General features: G+C 45.7%; 1 protein-coding gene across 4 annotated transcripts in view; it reads left to right on the forward strand.

Annotated features, from left to right (window-relative positions):
• MYLK (myosin light chain kinase) overlaps nucleotides 1–26,626 on the forward strand; it is a 202,616-nt gene that overhangs the window by 56,159 nt on the left and 119,831 nt on the right. For all 4 annotated transcript variants that reach the window (XM_047735204.1, XM_047735185.1, XM_047735196.1 and 1 more), the window contains exon 3: nucleotides 14,069–14,276. In XM_047735204.1, the coding sequence (XP_047591160.1) occupies nucleotides 14,069–14,276 (208 nt within the window). The remainder of the gene's footprint in view (nucleotides 1–14,068; nucleotides 14,277–26,626) is intronic.

Genomic DNA, 26,626 nt, shown 5'->3' on the forward strand with positions numbered 1-26,626 from the left:
AGTAACAAGAACTTTTATCTAATGGCGGCCCCTTCTTCATTCCTTCCAGCTCTCTATGACAAGAAAAGGAGAGCAGATGCCCAGGCTTTCTGTGGATGGCCTGTTCACCATCCTCCTTCAATTAGGGACATTCCAGGAGTGGGGGGGGGGGGAGGCCTATTTGGGCTGTAGAGCTCCCAGCACAGGAAACCCTTGAGCTTCTCTTATGATAGTTTGGGAGATGGACTGGCTTTGAAACCCCCTGCACCAGCCAGGGGACGGTCAGGCCAAAGCAGGCTCCCCTGACCTTGTTCACAGGCGCCGGGGAGTTGGAGATACGCTAGCCTTCCAGTGGGTGACTGTAACTGCCATTTATGGGGCGGGTCTCCTCTGGGGATGAACATGCTCGGCACCAGCTCAGCTGGGCCCCAGTTCCCATTGGGTCTCTGAGGATCTCATAGTTGAAAGGGACATTGTCTGGGGGGTGGGAGGGGGTGGGGAGGAAAGTTTGAGTTTTGTTTTTACTAAATAATTGGGCAGCTTTTCCCTCCATTTTTTCCAGATGCTTCTTCAGAAAAGCAATTTCAATGGCTTGCACTGAGAAGTCTAAATGTGCTTTAAATGTGTATTTTAAACCAGGACTCAAACCCCTTTGGTATTCCCCTGCCCCCCACAAGCCACCAGCAAACACCCAGAGAAGCACCACATGCATGGGCTTGCTCACAAGAGGACCTCCTTTGAGGGTCTTGGCAATTGTTTCTCCTCTCTTTCCTGTGTCCCTTCGAGCCCTGCCCTAAAATCCCTGAACAATGCCTTAGGCAAGAACATCACTGCAGAATAGATCAAGCAGAAGTGGCTAAGGAGGGGTGCCCTGGTTACAGTGGCACTGTCTGTGGGGAGAGATTCAGAGAATAGAGGGGGCCCCAGGGCTCCGGCAGCCTGCACTTGCACCGCCCTGCCTGGCATCCTCCTGGGCTTGGGAGTCACCTCTCCTGGCCCATCCCAGCATGGGGTCCCTGCAGGGCTACCAAAAGGTGGGAGCCATCTTCTTTCTAAGCCTGAATGGCTGCTTCTCAGGAACCCAGCCCTCTCAGTCCCTGGGCCTAGCTCCTTTGGGTCAGAGTGCTGTCCTGGGAGGTGGCCCAGGATTCCCACTCAGCTGGCAGCAACACAGCCACAGAGCTCCTTCCTCCCCACCACCTTCCCACAGTCCTCCATGCAAGCCTCATTTGTGGTGCTGATTGTATGCTCTGGCAGAGTGCGTACCCCTGTCATCCAGGCGGCCGGGAGCCACTCCTGGGTGGAGAGCCTGCTACGTTCATCTTACTTTCTGGCCCAGAGAGAAAGCCGATGTGGCAGGAGCGCTGTGCACAGACATAGGCAGGGATCAGGTCTCCCATGGCCTTGTGAGCCATGGTCATTGGATTGTATTCTTAGTGCAATGAAAAGCCACTAGAAATTTTTTAAATAGAGAAGTGACTTTGGTCTGAATTATATTTTTTCGAACTTTTATTTCTTGATTTTAATACTTAACATAAAGCCATCATGTGATAAGCAATGTAGTGTTTGGCAAAGGGAAAAACTTACAAGTATTTGAAACAAAACAGAATTCAGAGATTAATAAGGAAAAAAATGCATTGATTTCTTTTTAATGTGTAAAATATGCACAGCATAAATTTGACCATGCTTCAATGTCCAGTTCAAGGGCATCAAGTACCTTCACACCACCGTGCAACCACAACCACCACCCGTTTTCCCAAACTTTTTTCACCTTGCGAAACTGAAACTCTTTACCATTGATAGTGATTCCGCACTTCCCCCCACCAAAAGACGATCATTCTATTTTCTGTCTCCATAACTTTGACGACTCCGGATACCTCCTAAAAAGTGGAATCAAACTGTATTTGTTCTTTTGTGCCTGACTTTCTCCATCCAGCATCATGTCTTCAGGGCTCATTCACTGTGTCATGGGTCGGGATTTCCTTCCCTTTTAAGGCTGACTCCTATTCCAATCGACGTACGTATCGCAATTCGTTTTCTGCGTTCATCTGCATGGACAGTTGACTTGCTTCCCGCCTTTCTCCTGTTCTGAATAATGCTGCTGTGAATGTGGGTGTCCAAATACCTGTTCCAGGCCTTGTTTTCAGTTCTTTGGGTTTAGAGCTAAATGTGGAATTGCTGGATTATAGGCGAGTTCTATTTTTCATTTTTTGAGGACCCTCCATACTGTTTTCTACAATAGCTGTACCAGTTGGCATTCGTACTAACAGCGGACGGGGATTCCAGTTTCTCTTTGCCAAGACTTGTTATTTTCTGTTTTGTTTTTTTTTTTCTTTCTAAATAATGATCATTCTTAAAATGTCTTTTTATAAAAAGAAGATGAACATTATGAAATTATGACAACAGAAATAGCAGTAGATGAGAGATGTTAGGTGAGTGGCCAGTGGAAAGTGAAATAGATGACTGGCGGGCTTGGGTTTCAGCCTCTTATGTTGTGCTGGGTCTGTGGTTTGGGGAATGGACAGCAAGAAAAAAAGAAGTCAGCTTGTGCCAGAGAGTTCCTTAATGGCTGACCAAGAGGAGGCATCAAGTACTTTCAAAGGCCTGGGTTGCAGAGTGGAGCCGAAAGCTGGAGGGTTGATTAAAAGTCTAATAAGGAGCCATTAGGCCCCGGGCCCCCTTCTTTGCCCCATGTGCCAGGCCACTGCTCCTCCCCAACACCCTGAAAGACTGTACGTTTCTATGAAGAAACTGAACCTGACCAGCTCTCAACTCCTGGACACAACGTACAATGAAGGCAGAGGTGAGCAGTTGTAATCGAGAGGGAGAGGGCTAAGGGCAAGTCGGCATAAGAGCCTCATGGCTTCCCCTCACTCTGAATCCTAAATGCTCATTGACAGATGTAATTACTGTGTCCCCATCTCCACCACAAAAAGCAGCAAGAGTCTTCTTTGTGGAAATGGATCATCTCAAGAGAAAACATCCACCGATACTGGTCTCTGAGGGTTTTTACCCAGTCCCTTTGCTGGGAGGTCCCACAAGTTGACAAGGCCCTGCCTGTGTGCATCGAGCTTTTTTAGTTCTTCACATATGAAGAATCAGTGAAGGGTCATCACATGCTCACGGGAAGCCTCTGTTGTGAGAGAGACAAGAAGAATCAGAAAAGGAACCAAGTAGAAATAGAGACCACAGAAAACAGAAAACTTTGAAGAAATTTGATCTTGCTTTAGAGATAAGATGTTACTTCCATTAAACAAGAAGAGGATGTTATTTAAAACAGCTTTGAAAAGCCAAAAAAGAAAGAGGTTTTTGAAGTTAATGAGAGCCAAAATAATAGCTTCGGTAAACTGGAAGATAAAATGAGAGAAGCTCCTAGAGAGAACAAAAATAAGGGAGAGAAGAGTAAGTGAGAACAAATGCAGAAGCTCATCTAGTTGGGCTAATAGCCAATTCACAGGAGTTCTTTAAAAAGAACATTTAAAAAAAAGTGGAGAGAAAATTGTCAAAACACACAAATTCCAGGAAATGAAAGACGTGTTACCAATAATGAGAAGACCTATAACCAAAGAGCCAATAAGATAAGGGAACAAAGAGGGCACTTACATGAAGGCAAATCATCATGACATTTTAGACTGTCGGAGAAAAAAGGAAGATTCTGGAAGTTTAACCCACCCCCCAACACACACACGCGCACACTCAGCACGTGAGAGGTGAGGGATCCATCTGACATTATAGCTCTCAGTAGCAACATGGATCCCAGCAGCATTGCCTTCAAATGCCATGAAACAATGCCCTTGAAATGCCAAAGGAAAACAGGATTTCTGTTTAGAATTCCATTCCTAGATGAACTGTATGTTGAGTATAAAGTTAGAATATTGACACTCAGAAATGCCAGGTTTAAAAATTATAATCTTCTATGCATTCATTCTTGAGAAATCACTAGAAAAGGCTGTGTTTATCCAAAATGGTGATAGACACTAGGAAATGCCCCAGAGATGGTGAAGGACCACTGTGCATCTAGCTGGGAAAGCATCCAGCGTAGACTGGAGGAGGAGGACAGAGTATCCCAGGAAGGATATGTCCAAAGGAGGAAAAAATAAAAGCGAGTGGTGAATTAGTTATGGGATGTGTTTGACCATTGCTGAGAAGTTTATAGTTCTCCTAAGAAGTTGAGGTTCTTAAAGAATGACGAAAAACCAAAGTATGGTAGTTATTAATTCCAGAAAAAAGGAAAAGTTCAAGAAATTGAATTGTAACATATTTTGCAGTGAGCAAAGTTAAAATGAAAAAACACTATACGTTGACATAAAAATTGTGATGTAATGATTATGGCTTGGGAAAGGGCTTATGGAGGGAGAGGGATTGGAGAGCTAAAAGCTCAGATTCCACACAGAGAAGTTAGGAAATGATGTCTAAAATTAAAAAGAATAAAGTAGTCATTGTGTAAGGGCTATTGTTTAGAAACACGGAAGAAAAGAAACACTTTCAGAGATGGCGGCAAGACTTGAAGGTGACATTCTCAAGGAAGTGGAATTTGGGGTGGGAGGGGTAGAGCAGAGACTTTTTTTTTTTTTTTTTTTTGTTATGACTTATGGTACCAGTGGACGTTTTGACCATGTGCATGTATTGTCTTGGTGAGAATAAAAACAGTTTTTAAAAAGCATGTTAGATTGTGTTTCTCGGCCTGGCAGGCAGTCAGATGCTGACATTGCACGAGAAGCAGCTGTTGACTCTGCATCTGGCATGAATCTCTCTGCAGATCAGGATGCTTTGGGACAGCTGGAGCCTGGAGATGACATCGTGCCATAAAGTAGCACACTCATATGGCCGCTCTCTGCCTCTTGCGCTAGGCGTCGTCTGACAGCATCCCAGACACACTCTCCTGGCTCTGTTGATGCTGCAGGAAAGATCCCCACGTTCCAAACCCCACGTGCTGCACCCCACCCCCTCACAGCCGGCCAGGTGGGAGAATCCAGGCGGAATGCGTGCTTTGTGTGCTAGTGTGTGTGGGGAGCAGGTGTTGGGTCAGAGGATCAGCCTGGAGAGACCAAAACTCAGAAATCAAGCCAAAAGGGCCAAGTCAAGAGGTTTTTGGGGTTCAAGACCCTCGGCTCATTGTTGCCCACCTCTGCTCTTAAACAGAACCACCTCCCTTTCTCAGAGAGTTCTTATCATAGAGGACCTTTCCAGTACGATCTGTGGCCAATTTCAGAGTCTCACGGGATCCAGGGTCTGCTGTTTAAGGGGTAAGGAGGCACTGCCAAGTAGAGTGTGTGTTCTTTGGGGAGCCGTCCTCTGCTGCTCCCGTTCTGCCTGTGAAGTATGTCTGTCTGTCTCTCTCCAGGTCCAACCATGACCGGCGAGAGACTCCAGATGTGTTACCCCAGATTTATTTCCTTTCAGATACTCACCATGCTCTTGAAATTCCAGGGCCGCATTAGTCAGTGAGGCAGAAAGCCGGGGATCGTCTCGGCCTCAAAGGTGCACGTGGTATTACAGGAGGGGATGAATGGGGCAGTCAAAACCACACACTGCATATTCGTTTCAAAATGTGCTTTGTGATGTTATATGATTCAGGGGCGCCTGGGTGTCTCAGTCATTAGGCGTCTGCCTTCGGCTTGGGTCATGATCCCAGGGTCCTGGGATCGAGCCCTGAGGCATCGGGCTCCCTGCTCAGTGGGAAGCCTCCTTCTCCCTCTCCCACTCCCCCCGCTTGTGTTCCCTCTCTTGTTGTGTCTCTCTCTGTCAAATGAATAAATAAAATCTTATAAAAAAAACAAACAGTGATCTCTTTTCAAGCAGGGTTCACCTCTCCAGTAAATATAATGAGCCAATTCGGCTAAAGCAGAGGCGTTCTCAGTTAAAGTGTCAGGTTTTTATCCAGTGGAGAGTGTAATACCTTGAGGTTGTCTTTAAGGATGTGAATTGTATAGGATGGGGACCGCCAAGGCTGGAAATTTAAAGGACTAATATTTCTTAGGGCATTTTGGCACTGTTAATAAAGCTGGGAGCTGAGTGGGTTCTGGGGTACCTTATTATGAAGAATTACTTTGAGGAGGAGAGAGAAGCTCTGACCTTTAGTTGTTATTAATGGCTGTCATACCTGCGCTTATTTTATTTGGTCATAAACTTTCCGTGCCAGTGGTGACTGGTATCATCCCTTCCTTGAGCTGTGTAAACTGAGGGCCAAAGAAGTTAAATCACTCGCCCACAGTCAGGCAGCTGGTAACTGGGGCAGACACTATCCATACACAGGTATGTCTGATTCCAGAGGCCATATTCATCAAGACTCTGGTCTGCAAGTGACAGAAACCACCTCCAGCTGGGGTAAGCAAAAGTGATGTGCTATCTTATACAAGTGATCCTGGGTCCAGCACGGTTCTGGCAGGCAAAGTCTCCATCTCTTTTCTTCACTGTGTCTGTGACGTCTGATTCATCAGATGGCCTCCTCCTCTTGGGAGGGGGCAAGAAGATGGGGGGCAGGGAAGGAAGAGGACGGCTCTAGACAGCTTCAGGCTTTCATCTGCCCAGCTTGGGATCTCTGTGAAAAGAGACAGCTTTGGTCTCCCTTTATTCTAACTGAAAACTGCAGGGAAGAGCTCTGATCGGCTGGCTCAGACCACATGTCCATTTTTGGGCCCATGCACGTCATCCAGGAAGCAGCTGACTGGCATTCCCACCTGACTCACATGTGGTGGGTAGAGGGGGGTGGGTATGCGGCAGGAGACCTTGAGCGAGTTAAAACCAAACCAGAGAACTCACTTGGTAAGCCTCTTTGATGCCACAGGCCTCCTATTAATATTTGAATATGCCTGAGAGCATGTCTCAACTCAGTAGCAGAAAAGGCGAGCTCCTAGGCCAGCCTCACCACTGGAGAGGCCATGTCCTTGAAAGCCATCATGAGAGCTAGTAAAGCCAGAACCCCAGGGCTTTGTGTAGAGAGGCTTCTGGTAAGGCTTGAATAATCCCCAGCCGCCCCAGAGGAACTTCGAGTGCAAATAGGAGGACGCTTGTGTTATATGGAAACTATGAATTTGGAGGAACTAGGAAATCATCAGTGTGACAGGTGTCTGATGACACTTAGGATTCTGTTTCTTTGTTGGACAGCTTCCAAGGTTTTTAGGTGCTTGTATCATTAGAAGGGAATCAAATCAAAAAGGTGCATGCATTAATAAGCTTGATCTCAATAAAAGGAAATAGAATTTCGGGGGGGAAAGATACAGGAGGGCCTGGTGTGATCCAAGACTGCCAAGACATCACCTGCCTTGTGCTCTTAATGGAAGAAACATGGCGCTCTCAGACTTGCAGATATAGGGGTGCGGAGGTGTCTGTGTCTTGGTCCACAGGAAAAAAAAGCTTGCTGTAGAAAGTGATCACAGAGGGAGACTTTCAGCATCAGCCCCTGAGGACATGTGTGGCATTACTGAGCCAATTCGAGGAACGGTTTTTGACATTCTGATTTCATTTCTCATGGTACCTCTTTTGTCCTCCTTGTTTCACCACTTGGTCTAGGGGCAGGCTGCATCCAGCAGCCCAGCCTCTCGCTAATTGCTGTTTTTGGCCAGGTTGATCTCTTCCTGATGGATTCTGTGTGTTCAGTTAAGGCCTTTGACTTTTGGCAACAGGATAATTCAAAGTGCCTGCCTGTCTACAGGGCCACGTGCCAGTTGCTGACACAGACTCAGGCCCCTAAGCTTAGTCATGCCATGCCCGTGGCTCGCCCTTCAGTCTTCACCATCATAATATACCCATGACGTCAGTTTTATAGACATTTTTTGTGGTCTGATTTGTTTGGGATATTGGTGTTTTCATTCTCTTTTCTGGGCATCATATCCATTTATTATCAGAGTGAGCTTGGACTTACAGTTGGGGCAGAGACTTCTTCTTCAACTACCTCCACGGCACCATTGGTCTATTTCCTATTCTTTTTTCAGTTTTCAAATCACCAGCCCCGATCTAGTCATCATTGATCATAAGGGAATTTATTTATTATATAGGAAGCTGCCTCAAAATGGGTAAGAAGTTCAGAGTCATGTGTTGTAGGCAGTCAGAGAATTATAAGCAGGTAGACAGTCGTGTGGCAGCATCGATGTTTCCAGCTCAGGGGAGACATCCACCTAACCAGTTTCTGTAATGTCCATCTGCTGTGCTCAGCCTTTCCCGCCATCAATTCAGTGACTTAACAAGATTCAAACAGATATCCCTTGGCAACACTTCCAAGTCTGCTGTTTTCTGCCCTGAGGTTTTTTTCGCTCATGGCTCACAGCTTCTCTGTGAGAAGCTCTCCAGCCTCCTGCTGGGTTGCCTGTTTTCACCCTGACCCTAGTGCTGTCCTGGTTTTTCTCCTCCTGGTCTGCCTCCATCTCCAATGGGGGCAGAGCCTCAGGACCATCTCGTGCGCCACCTGGCTGATACATTGGCATTGCGGGACGCATACTGGGACAGGTCTGTCCGGGAACAAAGGACTTGTAGGAGATCATCAAAAACAGCAACATCGGGGCGCCTGGGTGGCTCAGTGGGTTAAGCCTCTGCCTTCGGCTTGGGTCATGGTCTCAGGGTCCTGGTATCGAGCCCCGAGTCGGGCTCTCCGCTCAGCAGGGAACCTGCTTCCCCCTCTCTCTGACTGCCTCTCTGCTTACTTCTGATCTCTCTCTCTCTCTCTCTGTCAAATAAATAAATAAAATCTTAAAAAAAAAAGCAACATCATCCCCTCCCCCACTTCCTACTGCTCATCAGGCTAAGATGGCGGATGTGTTACTCTGAGTCCTGCCAGTGCTGTGGAGACTGTCATTGCTCTGGGCTCAGCCTGTGGTAGCCCATCCCGGGCACCTTAGAGTAGACTGAAAGCCCTTCACATACATCAGAGAAAAACCAAGAGACTTAGTGCCTTTAAGAATGTCTCACTTTCAGTCAGTAAGTAAATCTCAAAACTGCACCAGCTTCTGAAGAAAATGTCTCTCAAATATGACAGGCGGGTGTCATTGCAGCTGAGTCAGCTGCCCATTTTCTCCTCATTATTCAACACATGCACAATGAGCCTCCATTCCCTTTAAAGGCCTTTTGAGGACGTTAAGGTTTTTGAGGACATTTTATGGAGCCGGAGCACAGTTTTACTATTTTAAATTATTATAGGGGTTATGGTTACTGTATCTTTATTTTTATGACAAGTTATTGGTTATGCTCTTGATTTATTCGATCCCAGGCTTTTATTCAAGAACACAACCTCCAATTAAATGTGGTTACTGTGGCAAAAATACGATTCTCCTTAGAATGACCCTCTGTGGGGCTATTTCCAAAAACTCATTATGGTGAGAAGTCAGGGCTGCCTGTTCGTGTCCCTGAGCATGTCTCCTTGTGGTCACTTGGTTTTCCTGTATGGAGGATTAGAGGGTATGAAGACTGTGGGCTGGACCCAGAGGAGACTGGAGGGAAAAAGGGGAAGCTAAGTGGGTCACCATTCAGAGGCATGTTACCTCAGTATACTACCCAAGGCCCCCTTAGCTATTGGGAAGCTGTTTTCTCTTCAGTGAAAGAAGGAACTACAACCTGAAGGGGCTAGGAAGCCAAGCCAGTCCTAGGACTCCGGCCCAGCCCTCAAGCTTCCCTCCCTTATCACTCTGAACTTCCCAGGAGTGTCTTGGGCACACGTATGGCACTAATCACCTCATCTTAGACTGTTCAGGTTGCCATTAACAGAAATACCATGGACTGGGGGCTTAAACAACAGAAATTTATATCTCATAGTTCTAGTGGCTAGGAGTCCAAGATCAAGGCACTGCTAGATTCAGTATCTGGTGAAGGTTTGCTTTCGGGTTCATAGACAGCTGTCTCGTGCTGTGTCCTCACATGGTGGAAGAGGTGAGAGAGCTTGTTAGCATAGCTCTTGTAAGACCACTAATCCCATTTATGCAGGCCCCAATTTCACAACCTAATCACCTCCCAAAGGCCCTATCCTAATACCTCCCAATACCATCACATGGGGAGTTAAGTTGCAACTTAGGAATTTTGGAAGGACCCAAGTATTTAGTCTATAGCACTGCCCTGTCATTACTCTAGGGGAACGACCCAAGCCTTGAGTACGGCATGGCCGTATCTTCTATGAACGCTTTGGCCTTTTCTCAAAGTGGGGAACAGATATTGCTTTAACCTAGAAGAGATTTAGTGTCACTTAGGGAATGACAATTATCACTGCTTTAGGTTCTCCAGTATTTGCCTCACCAAAAACATGAATTTACAATGAGGAATAGACAATCAAGTCACTTTGGAGACCAAAACTGTGGTTCCAGATCTCCACTTAATCTGCCATTTACTGGCTAATCACCGACTTCTTTGGGCCTCTTTCCTCAGCTCTCTGGGTTCAATACTATGATTGATTTCACGTGCCATTACTGACACTGTTGGAGCCCCACCTAGACCCCCCTCACCAGGCCAGTAAACCCATTCCCAGCAACTGTGTTGGCTGAGGATTTGCAGATGGAGTTCCCCAAACCCCTGTTTCAGGTCCTGCATCAGGATACCCCAACCCAATATACTTCCCTCATAGGCTTGTAAGAATCAAGTAAGATTCTATATGTGAAAGTCCTCTAAAAACGAAATATCAGTGGGATTTTCCATGTGGCCTTGGACTAGACCGTAAAAATGCTCGCTGTGACTTCTTGGCTGAAGGCCTGTGATGAAGGCAGGAAACTTTTTTCTTTCCGGGAAGAAAGTTTTGGAAAGTTTTTCTTTCACGCTCCCAGGAAATGCAGGGCTATTGTCTTTCAAGCCAGGGGTGTAAGCCTAGGCTTCTTTCTCTTCCCCACCCAGGAGCCCAGGATAGTGGGCAGACAGTAAAAATGGGTTTCTGTGAAGCTGATTGTCTTTAGGTGATATTACTTAGTGGTTGAACAAGTTTTTCTCCTATTGGGAAGAGAAGAACTGGAGTTGCAAATCATTTCAGACCTGGGAACCCAAACAAGGTCACAGAAATCCTTGCCTGTGCTTCAGCTACAAGGTGGTACAAAAGTCCCACTAGAAACTGCAACTTTCTAAGAGGCGCCAGTTTCAGGATCTTTAAAAATCTAAAATTTATTTTAATGGGGCATCTCAGAGGTAAATTGGTGGGAGCAAGGGGTGGTGTAGAAAGCAAGAGGAAAATTCAAAGGAAGGAGGGAGCCCAGTTCCTGAGCATGGAAACACTTGCCAAGTCCCCAGTTAATCATTTATGCCCCCAGGCCTGCGGGCCACCAGAGTCCACCCTGCTGCAGGGGGCCAGAGTACTTGCTAATGGAATGCTAACCATGCCTTTGGTGCAGTTAATGATTTCTCTCCTCCCATTACAATGCTCTACACTCCCTTTCTCTGAAGCTCACAGGAGGCTCTGTAATCTCTTCTGGAGGTAGAGGAGAAGATCCCAGTGATTCGCAAACTCAGGATAGCACCAGACTCCCGAGGGCTTCCTTTTGTAGGAAAGTGTATCTTTCCTTAGTTGTTTTCTAAAAACATGCTTTAATGAAGTAGTTGTTGTCTGATGTTCCTCTATATGAACCTTTGCCAAGATAGCATCACAGGATGACATGATTTTATATGGGTACACAACGTTTGTCACCATCAAAGAGGCATAGTGTTTATTTGTAGAGTGCTTCTATTTCCATTGTGTGGAATGGAAGCCCTTGGGGACCTCAACAAATTAATGAATGTGCTGTACGTTCATTATACATGCTGATATAAAAGAAATGTGATGCCTCGGTGGCTCAGCTGGTCAGGTATCTGACTTGGTTTTGGCTCAGGTCATGATTTCATGGGTTGTGGGGTGAAGCCCCATCTCCAGCTCCACGCTCAGGGTGGAGTCTGCTTGAGAGTCTCTCTCCTTCTGCCCCTCCCCCACCTCTTTCTCTCTCTCCCTCTCTCTCTCTCTCAAATAAATAAATCTTAAAAAAAAAAAAAGGAAAACACGTACCTTCATTTACATTTTTTTAATTTCACAAATGCCAGGTATGTTATTTGCAGAAATACCAGAAGATAATTGTTCAGTAAAGAAAAAGAGTAGAGACCCAGAGACAACCACCAGTAACCCTTTGTTTCATATTGTAACAGATGTCAGAGCTTATCTGTCCAAGTGAAGAGAGATGCCTCACCCCCACCCACCTCAGAGAGGGTATGAGTGCTTTGGTGACAAACACTGTTGACTGCTTCCAGGGGATAGACTTCAGAATCTCAGCATTCCCTCACAGATACTCAATCTCTGACATGAATATGGCTTAGATTTTAATAGGAAGGGATTTTTTTGTTTCCAGAATTTATAAATAAGATGGGCAATATTGATTTGAAGTTTTGAATTTTGTTTTTTGGGTTTTTTTTTTGTTGTTGTTCTTTTTTTAAATTGAAGCCAGACTACTAATTAGTGAGGATGGGGAGGCAGGCCTTGTGAGATTTATAAAGTTGTGCTGATGGGTGACTATGGAATAACCAAAGAAGGGATTGTTCACTTTGGGGACTTTCCCTGTGTTTCCGGGCTTCCTTCCCAAGGAAGACATCTGCATCCTGGCTACTGAGAAATGGGTTTGAGGATGAGCTGGAGGTGGGATGCCTGGGAAGGGAGGCGAGCACAGTCCAACAATGACCCCTAAAATTGTTAGCGCAGTTGTTTCTGCACTGGCGTGCTCAGGGAGCTCACTGTGTTTGGATGCCAAGTTTGGATGCTCTCCCCTGTGCTAATATAGCATCTTTGCTGACCTTACTGGGGTGTGAGGCGGTCATTGAAGGCTTTCTTTGTGAATTCCGTTTGGGGTCATCCAGCAAATTTTGGTTTTGTTCCATCCATATTCGCTGTCTCTTATCTTACAGTGGATACACAGATAAAAGCTATTGCTACCACCACTTTATAACGCAAACAGCTTCTTTCTCAGGAGACTTCTGTGTTGTCTGCTGTGCACTGTCCCGTGCTAAAATCTCTTCATTCTGGGTCCCAGGCCACACGTTGATGGGCCAGTCTGAACCCCACTCCTCTGAAGATCTGCCCATTCTCATGGGCCTGTTGAGTTTCAGGGCTCAAAGGAAACTTCTTTGTCTGAAACTCAAGGTGTCTGAAACTCAAGGTGATGTCTTTTCTTGGAATTTAACTCTCTTAATTTTTCCTCGTTGGGGAAATATCTTCTCTCCAAACAAGTCACTGTAAGGCTCACCTGTGTCAGGTACTTGCAAGAGTGCTTAGTACTTAGCACTCAACAGATGTTAGCTGCTGACTAGTATTGGAGACAGAGTGGTCTAAAGCTGCATTGCTCCCAAAAGACACCACACAAACGCCCGGTGTTGTTGTAACTTTTCTAGTACCCCATTGAAAAAGTAAAAAAACAGGTGAAATTAATTTTAACAACATATTCCACTTAACCCAACATGTCAAAAATACGATCTTTCAACAGGTAGTCCATATTTTCAAATTATCAAGAGAATTTTACATTCTTTTTTTCATCAAGTCTTCAAAACCCAGTGTGTCATTTATACTTACCGTACAGCTCAGTTAGGACCAGCCACATTTGGAGGGCTCCACGGCCACGTGTGGCTAGCGTGGCTTCCATCCTGGGCAACTCAAAGGTGAGTTCCAGAGACCAGAAGCATCGGCATCGCCCGAGACCTTGTCTGAACTGAAGAATCTCAGGCCCCTCGCCAGACCTAGAGAAGCAGAATCTGCATTTTAATAAGTGATTTATTGGCATGTCCGAATGGGAAGCACTGGTCTGGAATGCTCACGCTCAGTTCTCATCCTCTGGGATTCTGATTTAATTGGTCCAAGGTAGGAGCTGGGCGGTGGCATTTTTTTTTTAAGCTTCCTCTAGGAATTCCAATATGCAACCAGGCTTGAATCACTTGTGTAGTGGGCTCTGGAGCCAGGATGCCTGGCTCTGCCATTCTCTACCTTGGAGACCTCAGGAATCTACTGCAAGACACTCTGTGCCTCCATTTCTTTATGTCGCAGAAGTCCTATCTGCTTCAAGGAATGTTATGAGTTAATGAGGAGTTAAGACGTGTAAAGCACTCAGAACCACACCTGGCACATAGGAACCACTTCTGAAGTGTAAGCTCTTTTTACCCTTTCTTCTTCTCCTTGAAGGTCCGGGGTTACCCAGAGCCCCACGTGATGTGGCACCGAAATGGGCAACCCATCACCAGTGGGGGCCGCTTCCTGCTGGACTGCGGTATCCGGGGAGCTTTCAGCCTTGTGATTCATGCTGTCCGGGAGGAGGACAAAGGAAAGTATACCTGTGAAGCCACCAATGATAGTGGTGCCCGCCAGGTGACTGTGGAGTTGACGGTGGAAGGTGAGTTTTAGGAAGCGAGAGCCGTGGTGGGAGATGAGCTATCCACTTGCCCAAGGCCTGCAGCTCCTGCTTCTGCCCTCTCTTGGGCAGAAGAGAAACACACAAGAGAAAGCACGCCCATCCTTGAACTCAGGACCATTTAATCTAATGGGAAAAACATTCCGAGGAACGAGGGAGACACCCTAGGAGTCATGTCAAACTCAGGTCACCTCATTTTGCTGTTCCAGCCTTCCCATGGCTTCCCCTCACACTGAGGCTGAGACCAGACTGCCCCTCCTGGCTCTCTAGACCCATCCACCACTCTTGGCCAGGACCCCTGCCCTTCCTTGAGCTAGCTAGCCTCAGAGCCTTTCCCTGCCATTCCCTATCAAAGCAAGAGCTCCGTCCACAGTCCTCACCTCCTTCAGGTCTCTGCTCACATGTCCCCTCCTTAGCTGACCCTTTCTGACCTCCTCAACCCTAGGATTCTCCATCCTCTCACTCTCCCTCAATAGTTTCTTCTAGCTCTCTTCCTGCTTCTCATTTCTTTATTCTCTCCTCCACCCTCACCTCTAACTAGAAACTAGGAGGCGAGGCTCTTGATATTGTTTATGCTGTATCTCTAGCATCTAGAAAACTTCCCGGCACAGGATAGACCCTGAGATATTTGAAGAATGAATGAAGAGTGTTTCTTATCCTCCTTATAAAGTAATACTCGCCTATCTATACAAATGTTGTAAAACTCAGAAAAATATATAGGAGATAAATATACCAATGTGTTAACACTAATTATTTTGTCTTTTTTACCCCCTGTGTACTGAAGAGATTCTATCAACTTTATTAACTTTAAAACTTCCAGGAAAAATACTTGACCACCAGTAAAACTGTTTCTTTTGCCGTTAGTGTAACCCCCACATAGTGAAGACCACCCCCCCCCCCCCCCACTGGAGGGACCATTTCCAGTTCACGCCACTGGCTGCTGCTTAAAGGCCTGATGTCCAAAAGGACATGGGGGTTTGTCAGACCCTCAAAGGTATGACAAGGTTCCCTCGGCCCTTCCAGGCCTTTCTAAGGGCTAATAAGCCAGAAGTCCCGTCTCACTTTCTTCCCTCTCAGGGGACAGTGTTCCCAGCCTGGTTTTGAGGGACACTGTATGTGAGGATTAAGGTAGCCAGGAAAGGTTCCAGAATGGGTGAGGCACACCTGGGCCAATGTTTTCCCTGCTTCTCTACATCATGGAAAGACAGGCTGTTTCACGGAACAGAATGCACATAGTTTGGATGCTTTCCCCAAATTCTTTAACCGAGTGACTCATTCCTTTCAATGGCCTTCAACTGCCTACGGGCTGGAGCATTCCAGATGGAAAGTGGCCCCTGAGCAGAGTCTCTGAATGGCCCTCACCTAGGACAGTTCCGGTACTGTGCTTTCCCCTGTACTTTTCAATATCCAAACTTTGAGTTGAGGCTCACAAAGAAAAATTACTTTCCCCCCTGTATTAGTCAACTCAAGCTGTCATAACAAAATACTATACACTACATGGCTTCAGTAACAGAAACTTATGTTCTCATAGTTCTAGAGGCTGGAAGTCTGAAGTCAAGGTGCAGCTGGGGTCTGGTTTCTGGTGCGAGCTCCCTTCCTGGCTTGCAGATGGCCCTGTGTCCTCACAACGACAGAGAGAGAACACCCCAGTGTCTCTTCCTCTTTTTACAAGGGCAACAGCTCTGCTAGAATAGGGCCTCACCGTTATGACCTCTTTGAACCTTTATCACCTTCTCCCAGGCCCTATCTCCAAATACAGTCACACTGAGGGTTAGGAATTTGGGTGCTGACACAAAAATTCAGTCTATAATACTCCTTTTCTGGCTTTCTGTTTATTGCTGGGGGAATGGGGAATTATGAGTCAGGAGTCCAAGGGACTGGTCCCAACTTTTGCCAATCATATGTGTAACTTTAAACCTCTGGACTTCTGTTTCTGCAGATCAAGGGTTTAAATTCAGTGGTGTCTGTAGACTGTGCTAGCCTTTGTTTTCTGTGATCCATTTTAAAGGAATGGAATGGGTTAGGCATACAGAGGAGGTATATAAACCCCAAGCAATATGAAATCTTTCTTTCAGTTGCCTTTATTGAGGAAGTTAGGGCTGATGACCTACTAAAATTTTTCCTGCTTAGCTGAGACGTGGGCAACAGGGAGGAAGGAAGGCAGGAGAGCTCTCAAGAAGGCTCCCAACCCTGTCCTCTCCTTTGGTTTTCATGTGGGGAGACTCAGGCCCAGACCACTGAAGATGTTTCATGTCTTCTAATCCTAGGACACAGAGAATGGCCTAAAGACTGCAGCATCTTTAAATGTGAGTGGGCTTGTATGCATTCTGCTTCCGCACCAAAGGCCAGTTTCAGCCGGTGTGTGGCTTAAGACCACCCCGTAGACCACAGGTCTGGAAGGAAGCCTGAATTCTTACAAAGGGGCTCTAACAGCCTGCTCACCAACTCTGTGCTATGCTCCTTGTTCAGAAAGAGCAGAGGTCCTAGAATGAAGAGTATAATTCATGTGAAGACTTCCGATGCCCTAGTGGTTCAGACCGGAAGGCACTATTGTTAAATGGTCTTGGATTTTAGCTCCACTGATTTCTAACTCTGGGGAACGTTCACCTTTTGGAGCCTTATTTCCTTTTCTTTAAACGGGAACCCACAGCTGCCCCATGGGTTGTGTAAGGAACGGTGCAGCACTGGCAGATAGTAGGTACCTGGTAAATGAGGCCTTGTAGTATTTGAACCTGCTGTTAATATCCTGAGAACTACGTCCAGAGAGAAATCTTTGCATGGAGAATAGAGGAATATATTCCTTCATCTGATTTCCTCTCTGGTATCTGGGGCCAGGAAACAGGTAACATCCTTCATGAGCATGAGTGCCTCAATGACAGGACTGTTCATCGCCTTAGATGCTGGGGTGCAGCCCTACAGTGAGCCCTGGAAGGGCTCTCTGTGGCCAGTCCCGACACTCACCCGCCTCCAGGGGGCTGCTTGCAGAGACTGGGTACAGACCGAAAAAGAGACATGGCATCTGCCCTCTGGGAGCTTTCCTCTCTAATAGAGGGGCCACAGGCCTGTTCTCCAGCAGAGCTGTCCATAGAAACACAATGTGAGCCACATACATAATCTTAAATTTTCTAGTAGCCACATTCAAAAAAAACAGGTGAAGTCAGTTTTCATAAAATATCTTACTTAACCCAGTATATCCAAGATAGAATCAACATAAAATTATTAAGGTAATATTTTACATTTTTTAGGCTTTGGGAAATATTTTGCACTTACAGCAACATCTCAATTCAGATTAGTCCTATCTTAAGAGCTCAGTGACCACATATGGCTAATGCCTATCGTGTTGGACAGCATAGCTCTAGAAGGTCCCACTGGAATAGGGATAAACAAGACTTACACAGAGAAAAAATAAAATCCACGTATATGAAGAAAGTGGTGAGTGGTCCCGGGCAGTCATTCCACAGAGTGAGCCTAGAACTTTGGGTGCAGTGAGGGACAGGGCTAAAGTGACAGCTGTGCCCCAGACTTGATGGTCTGAGTCTCAGAAGGCCCTTTGTGTTCCAGGGACCAGGGAGTCACTTAAGTCATTTTAAGTAATAGAGGGCTAATTTTAAGACTTGAGCTCAGAAGCCCAGGGTAAGCCAAACTCGCAGGCCCAGAAGAGGTCCAGGCCTCAGGATGGCTCATACTCACCTTACAGGATTGCTGAGTGCAAACACAGGGACCCACAGATCCCCCTGGGAATCTTGTTGAAAATGCAGATTCTGATTCCATGGGTCTGGAGTAGGGCCTCAGGGTCTGTGGTTCTAACCAGTACCAGGTGATGCCCATGCTGCTGGTCCCTGCATCACACTTTGAGAACAAGGAAGGATTCAATGACCGATGTGACATATTTAGCCCAATACAGTGATTCTCAAATGTAAGCATATATTGAATCACCTGAGGGGCTTCTGGAACCACACACGCTAGGCCTTGCCCCAGAGTTTCTGATTTAGTAGGTTGGGACGGGCTCAAGAATTTTCATTTCTAACAAGTTTCTTGGTGATGCTGCTGTTGCTGCCTATGGGTACCAATGCTTCAAGAACCGGTGGGCTAGTGCTTATACTGACTGTCAGGGGACTCCAGGAAACAGAATAGATCATACCTATATATGTAGAAAGAAATTCATTACAAGAAATTGGCTCGCACAATCATAGAGGCTAACAGGTCCCAAGATCTGTAGTCCGGAAGCTGGAGACCCAGGGGAGTCAATGGTGTAGTTCTAATCCAAGTCCGAAGGCCCAAGAGCCAAGAGAGTTGATGGGGTTGTTTGAGTGCAAAGACCGGCAGACTCCAAAACCAGAAGAGCTGATGTTTCAGTCTAAGTCAACCACAGAGGAAAAACCCATGTCCCAGCTTAGAGGCAGTCACATGGGAGGAATTCCTCACTTTTTCCTTCTATTTCGGTCTTCAACTGGTTGGATGAGGCCCACTAACATTAGTGATGTCAATCTGTTTTACTCAATCTACTGATTTCAATGTTAATCTCATCCAAAACACCCTCATGCAGGGGCTACTGGGTGGCTCATTTGGTTAAGTATCTGACTCCCGCTTTCACCTTGCTTTCAGTGATGATCTCAGGGTTGTGGGATCCAGCCCCAGGTCAATCTCCACACTCAGCATGGAGTCTGCTTGTCCGTCTCATTCCACTCCTGCCCTCCCTGCTTGCACGGGCACTCTCTCTCTCAAATAAATAAAACCTTAAAAAAAAAACAACACCAAAGCACCCTTACACCAACATCCAAAATGTTTGATCAAATATCTAGGCACCCCACAGCTCACTTAAATTGATGCATAAAATTAACCAGCGCTAAATACTTTATCAGAATATCCCTGAGCTATTTCATGCAATCTGACTGACATATTTCTCCTTTTGTAACTATCCATTTGGAATATCAGCTGAGTAACACAGGGCAGCTATAAAAGCTAGCAGTGGTATGTGATATGGGCTGGAAAGGCAGAATGGGAACATGTGCACACAAGTTGTGAGAAAGCAGCCACAAAACCAGGAGAAGATGTGTAGAGAACGGGTATGACACAACCAGAGCTAGCCCGTATCCATTCCTTCCTCCATGTCGCTGGCAAGATTGGGATTGATCATCCTGAGGACGGGTACAGTCATGTTTCCATCTGCACTGTAAGGGGCATGGCGGATGAGCATAAAACGTGATTGCCAGGTGCTTGCCCCCTTTTGCAGCCCTGTGGGCATGGCGGGTATCATTAGGGTGACCGTTTATCTGATTTATGCCTACTCTGCCAATGTCATGATAAATTGAGCCTCCTTTGACTTTCAGAAGGATCCCAGTTTAGATAATAACTTACATGGTTATCCTGGCCGTGCTTGACACGTCCAGTGCCCTGAGCAGTGAGGAAGCTATAGGGGTGACGTATTCTAGGGGGAGAGGAGTAGCAAAAGCAATACTTTCAGAGGATGTGGATCAAGGTTATTTTCATCTCTGAAAAATAAATTCCAAGCCATTAACCACTCTGCATTAGAATGCAATGAACAATTTTTTTTAAGTAAAATTTAAAATAATGAATACGTATTCACTGGGGAGTAGTTTTAGACAGGAGGTCCCTCCTCTTAGGGAGTTTTCTTTGAAATAAATAGGAGGGACAAAAATCTAGCCCCCGTTCCCCACCACACACACTCCTTTCTAGACCTGGCCTTGGCCATCATCACTCTTTCTTCTCTCTCTGCTACATACTCCAGCCTTTGAGCAGAATCCTCCTTCTCCCCCACTATGGACTTCTTTCCCCAGCTTCCCCCCACCACCGGAGGTGAAGGGTTCTGAGGCTGCCCACTTTTGTCTCTGCCACAGACCAAAGATATGCCCCCTCATCATAGAATGTCTCCAATGAGTAAAGAGCAGATTCCTGTATCCATCACCCTATTCGTGGCTCTGTTCCTCTCTGGGTCAGGCCCTGGAGAAAATGCAGGGTGGCTCACACAGGGTCCCTGACCCCTGAGATCTACTTGCTACTGAGAAGGAGAGACTATAACCAAGGAACAAGTATAACTTTTGTAGTAGAATTAAGAGCTCCTTGACTATGCGTGAGAAAGACAGCCGGTAACCGACTGCCTGGAATGTGATAGCAAGAGGAAGGAGGATCTCACATCATGGGATTTAAGGGAGAAGAGTAGCCCTAGGAACGCGGATTTAACTGAAGGGGGGAAGTGTTTACCACTCCACCATCCCAGATCTCCGTCTGTCCTCACTTGAGGGCTCCTTCCTGAGACAAGAGCTCTCCATCACCCTGGCTTGCCCTCTGTGTGAACTGAGTCTGCTCCTGAGACCAGAAATAAGGGCCCAGACAAAGAGTTATGGGTCTTTATGCAGACATCATTTAGAGTGAGAAATAGTGAGAGAGTTAGTGGGGTCAGCAGAGTAAGAATAGGTCTGGAGAGGCAGGCAGGGGATAGATGCTGGTGATGGAAAGCCATTGGAGGGGATCAAGGAAGAAAATGAGATGATTTGACTTAGGCAGAATATCTCACTAAAGTGTGTTGGGGGAGGGGGCTGCCATTGGTCTCCTGTCTTTAAGCATCGATTTCCTGAAAATTGACTGAGCAATATTTTTTCCCTCTCCTTGTAGAAGGCATGTCCCAGATCCAAACCAGAGGGATCAATGTGTTGTATCTTTTAACAACAGCACATTAGCCAGTGAAACAATAGAAAGCAACTCACCTCTGCCCCCTCACCTCTGCTTCCCTTGTTTCACTTTTGTTACTTTATCCCTTTATCCCAGAAAGATAGATTTTCCTCTGTTCCTCCTTTATCCACAACTGGATGGCAAGATCTATAGGTTTTATGCTTTGCCTTTTAGTTGCCCCTGTTCCAAACAAGGCCTGCGCTCCCGCTAGGTTGGCCTGGCACTCCTCTTCCAGAAGGTCGTCCTCCTGCACATTGTCCACCCAAGCACACGTCCCCCGGGCCTCTGTCCTGCAGCATCCACTCTCTACACCCCCATGAAACCCCTGTCCTACAAGCCAGGGCTCCCTGACTGTGTGGGAGAAAAAGGGTCAGCCGGCGAGCCTGGGGAGAGTGACCCCATGTCGTGGAACATAAGGGCTAAGAGTGGCCCTAGGGACCACTATCCTGGCTATACTGGTGCCAGCGTTCTTGGGGGATTTGGGATTTGTAGGAAACTCTCCTGTGCCACCTTTTTTGCTGCTCCCCTTTCCCAGGGACAGATTTCTCAGATTCTTTTTATTTTCACATTGGATTAGATCAATGAGATTCTGGATTTTGAGCCCACGTCTGTTTATAGTGGCTGAGTCTTCAATTATTGTCTACCTCGGGAACGTCTGTTGTGATTCTCCATGTAGTAGTGTGTGTGCTCTTATTTCTCTTATAATGTCTTTTTAAAATCTACATTCTCCACCTTCCTACAGACCTGTAATTCTATTACCCATTGATATTTTGTATAAACTCTTAGTTTCTAGCACTCTCTGATGCCCCTTCCTTTTGGTAGGGGCCTGCACCCTATTAAACAATCCAGTCAGAATTGTAAAATGCTCTGAGTCATTGTCCTTTTCTGTCTCGTCAAAGTTAATAGTAAAAATGTGTTAGAAATGAACATCGTTCTTTGTGTCCCATGGGTTTCTTGCCCATGAAATATTTGCATGTCAAGACCATCTCGGCAAAAGTCTCATGTCTTCCTTGCTGTACAGAAGAGCCAGCTGTGTGTCCCTTGGTCCTGTTCGGCTCCTGGAGGGTGACTCCCAAAGTCACCATACTCTACCGCATCTTCCAGTGCCCCTGGCCAGGCCCACTCTGGTCGTCACTGTGGATGCTATGGCCTTTCACCCCCACTCTCCCTGGTCTCATTCCTTGACCCCTCCCCCACCCTTAAACAGTGGCTCCCAGTTCCAGCGTCTCCATTCATCTGAGGGTAGTGACTGTGATATTTGCTGGGCTTGAAGGGCAGCAAGTGTTGGTTCTTGCCCTCAAGAGACTGACTCTCCTCACCTCACATTTCATTATTATATTGCTGTTAAGATTCAACATCCGGATGTATTTATGAGGTGGTAACTATGTGGGATGTTGTGTGGGAGACACAGTATTTGGTCGAATCCTTTCTGCAGGAACCTGGTTGGTCAGATAGGACATCAGTGCGTGAAAAGCTAAGAGAAAGCACAACTCCAGCCAAAGGAGCATGGGCTTGTTGGCCAATAATCCACACATGGGCTTGTAAACTCAGAGGAGAAGGAGACCTCTGGAAGCTGAGAAGGTCTGTGTTGTCTTCTTGGAGGAAGAACTTGGGCTAGTCCTGGAAGAATGAGTCAGATCTAAACGCGGATCAGGTTTTGGAAGATGGAAATCTGAGGAAAGGGGAGAGAGTTAGTGACACCATCCCCCCCCCCCAAACACACACACTCCACACGGTCTTCGGTTTTTCATTTTCTGTATCCCAGTGCTCTATAACTTGTCTTGCTATATTATCTTACTTTAAGGTTATTTTGCACTTTTTTCAAAAAGATTTTATTTATTTGAGAGAGAGAGAGAGAGAGCACAAGCAGGAGGAGGGACAGGTGGAGGGAGAGGGAGAAGCAGACTCCCTGCTGAGCAGGGAGCCTGACTCGTAGTTCAATTCCAGGACTCTGAGATCAGGACCTGAGTGGAAGGCAGTCACCTAACCTAACCTAGTAAGCCACCCAGGTGCCCCTTGTACATTCTTTTTTATATCATATGTCCACTTTGCCATTGATCTTAACACTACCGCTTTTTAGGCTATCCTAATATTTTTCTTCTTTTTAATTTCTTTCTCTCTTTATTGAGAAATAGTTCTTTTTTCAACTCTTTTTATTTTTAAGTGTCCACATGAATACCTATCTCCTTTCATTTTCCTGGACTTCTAGTACCTTGCATGGCTTGATCACTTGCTTTTAAATCCAGATAATGGCCATGAGTCAGGGCAAGTGTCATCATATCTTCTCGCTCACCTGAGCATTTACAACCTGAAACAGTCATGCTTGAACACTTACAGATTGAAATAAGTATTATTATAGTTTACTTTCCTTTTATCTTTTGTTAACATTTTAGTTAGGGCTTTCATTTATTTTCTTTTTGAGATCATACATGGGTGGTTAGCAGTGAACTCCATGGATGGCACGGGGACATTACTATCTGTTATTAAAAAATGGGCATTTTTTAAATAAAATCTTTAAAAAAAAAAAAAAAACGGATGCCTGGGTGGCTCAGTTGGTTAAGCAGCTGCCTTCGGCTCAGGTCATGATCCCAGCGTCCTGGGATTGAGTCCCGCATCGGGCTCCTTGCTCAGCAGGGAGCCTGCTTCTCCCTCTGCCTCTGCCTGCCATTCTGTCTGCCTGTGCTCGCTCTCTCTCCCTCTCTCTCTGACAAATAAATAAAATCTTTAAAAAAAAAATGGGCATTTTTTCTGATTAAAAACCACTTGTTTTAAGAAATCCTTAAAATTCACTTTGAAGTTGGCTGCAAGCAGGGTGACTGCTCCCTGATTTGCCTGGAACAGCCCTGGTTTGCTCCTGTTGTCCCGGGAGAATGATTAATTATGTCCCTTCCAGTGTCAAGAGTCCCTATTTGGATGATAAGTTATATCATCATGTATTTTGGAAGCATTCGGTCTCCTACCATCTTGATCCCATTATTCCCCTTGTCGGCAACATTCTCTGTCCCAACCCAGTGTCTCTGTATGCTTTAACAAAAAGTGCTAGTTTCCCCTGCCGTTGAACTTTTCACTCCTAAAACCTGCCAGCACTCTCTTTTACTCGTCCTTGAAATACCTAAGAGAACTGTTTAAATACTTTCAGTGCCTTGGCCTTTTTTTCCCCTCTCACTAACTCGATCCTGTCTTCACCAATTCTTTTAACTTACTCTTCTATTTTTGGCATTTCCATCCTAATCCCCTTTCCACTTATTTTTCTCCGTAGACTTACTGTTCTGCCAGATTTCATAGTTTCACAAAATTAATTTTGCCTTATCTGACAACTTGCAACTTCAAATTTTTGCCTATAAATAGACCTTGTTAGTTATCTTAGCCCAAATTCTCTTTTCGTTTTGATGTCAACTCGCTGGTGTTAACTCACATTAAAATAAGCACCCCATTTCATTGCTAGTTGACTGCTTGCTGTGTTACCTTCGGATCAGTCATAAACTGCTCTCGCCCTGATACAGAAGTACCTTCAAGCAGTGGTCTTTGCTCTTCTTTTAGGCAATGCCGTATTTTCGCTTTTTCTTTTTTTTTTTTAAGGAATAAAAGAATTTTAGCGTTTTGGATTAAGATGTTCATCTCCCAAGAATCTTAAAAATGCTTACTCTGTTTTTTATCATAGTTCAAGCACACATAAATTTACCACTGCAGCCATTTTAAAGTATACAATTCAGTGACATTAAGGACAATTCACCAAGTCGTGTGACCATCACCACCATCTAGTTCCAGAACTTTTCATCATCCTGAACAGAAGCCCATTCCCACTGAGCAGTCTTCCCCATCTGCCTCCTCCCCTAGGCCCTGGCAACTGCTGATGTACTTTGTCTCTCTCCACTTGCCTCTTCTGAACATTTCGTCAAAATAGAATCAGACGTTTTTCTGAGTCTGGCTTTCCTCACTTAGCAGATTTTCTCAGGGTTCTTGCATGTCGATACATGTGTCAGAATGTTATTCCTCTGTTTGGCTGCATAATAGTTCATTGTATATATAGACCACATTTTGTTCATCCCTTCATCAGATGATCAGTCTAATTTTTATCAAATCTTTGCTCCGAAGTGAAGTGAGTGATAAGGTAGCATGATAAGGGGTGCCTGGGTGGCTCAGTGGGTTAAAGCCTCTGCCTTTAGGTCAGGTGATGATCCCAAGATCCTGGGATTGAACCTGCATCGGGCTCTCTGCTCGGCCGGGGGCCTGCCCCCCTCACCGTCTCTCTCTGCCTGGCTCTCTGCCTATTTGTGATCTCTGTCTGTCAAACGGATAAAATCTTAAAAAAAAAAAAAAAAAAGGTATCTTAAAAAAAAAAAAATGCCGTGAACGGTACATAGATATTTTTCAGAGGGAGCCTCAGTGATTGGGTGTGTGGCTGAATGCTTTGGTGTTAGCAGGTGCAAGAGGCCCTATTCATCTGCCCACCCCTCCTTTTTTTTTCTTTATTTTTGGTAACTAGACCTCCTCTTGTTTTTGTCTTTACTGTCATATTTATAGGTTTTAAAAAATACAGCTGAACCAATTCCTTATAGTCCCACCACCCCAAAACAATCACTACTAATAAATTTCGATGCATTTTCTTCTGGTTGCTTTCCTGTGTTTTGATACTTTATTTTATTTTTTCTAGTTAAGATCACACTGAATAGATAATGTTGTAACCTGCTCTTCTTTTCATAAAAATCCCTTTATTTCACAAGGATTTGAATCCTGTAAGGATTTGGGCACTCTTCTGGATACTTCTGTTGAATGAACGGAAGTTCTGGTGGGAACATGGTTTGAGAGTTATCAGCTTATATGTGATATTTAAAGTGATTGGATGATGTAAGACCTCCTGGGGTTGTTGGGGGGGGCGGGCAGGAATACGAAGTGCAAAGCAAGGACCCAGGTCTCAGCCCCAGGGCACTCCCAAATGCAAAGGTGGAACAGAGAAGGTGGTTGAAGAAGACTCGGAACCTGGTGAGAGCAGGAGAGTCTGGAGGAGAAGGCACTTGGGAGTGGAGTGGCCCCATGGCAAACACTGTTGAGCACCTGAGTGCCGGGGGACAGGATTGCCCCCTGGGTCTGGCAAGATGGCGGTCAGGACAAGCTCAGGGGAGTACAGAGGCTCACTGGCCAAGTGGAGTGTGCTGAAGAGCAAACACTGTCATATTGTGACCTATTTCTGCCTGTCTCATGGACTCTTCAACATGATTTGATGGCAGAATAAGATGTTTAATGGTATACTTTCCTTATTATTCTTCCTACTGTGTGACGTTTGCACTGTTTCTAATTTTTACTGTTACCAGCAAGACTGAAATGAACAGCTTTGTAAACTTTCTTTTCTACTTTTAGCATCATTCCCTTTGATTTTGAGGCCCAGAAAGGAAGGTGCTGGTTTAAGACCAGAGCTTCTTCAGAGCTTAGGATTCTCATTCGCTCCAATACTTTCATTTTTTTTTAAAGATTTTATTTATTTATTTGACAGAGAGAGAGATCACAAGTAGGCAGAGAAGCAGGCAGAGAGAGAGGGGAGGAAGCAGGCTCCAGGTGGAGCAGAGAGCCCAATGCGGGGCTGGATCCCAGGACCCTGGGACCATGACCTGAGCCAAAGGCAGAGGCTTTAACCCACTGAGCCA

Source organism: Lutra lutra, chromosome 1, assembly GCF_902655055.1.
Source record: "Lutra lutra chromosome 1, mLutLut1.2, whole genome shotgun sequence".
In the NCBI taxonomy this organism is placed as follows: domain Eukaryota; kingdom Metazoa; phylum Chordata; class Mammalia; order Carnivora; family Mustelidae; genus Lutra; species Lutra lutra.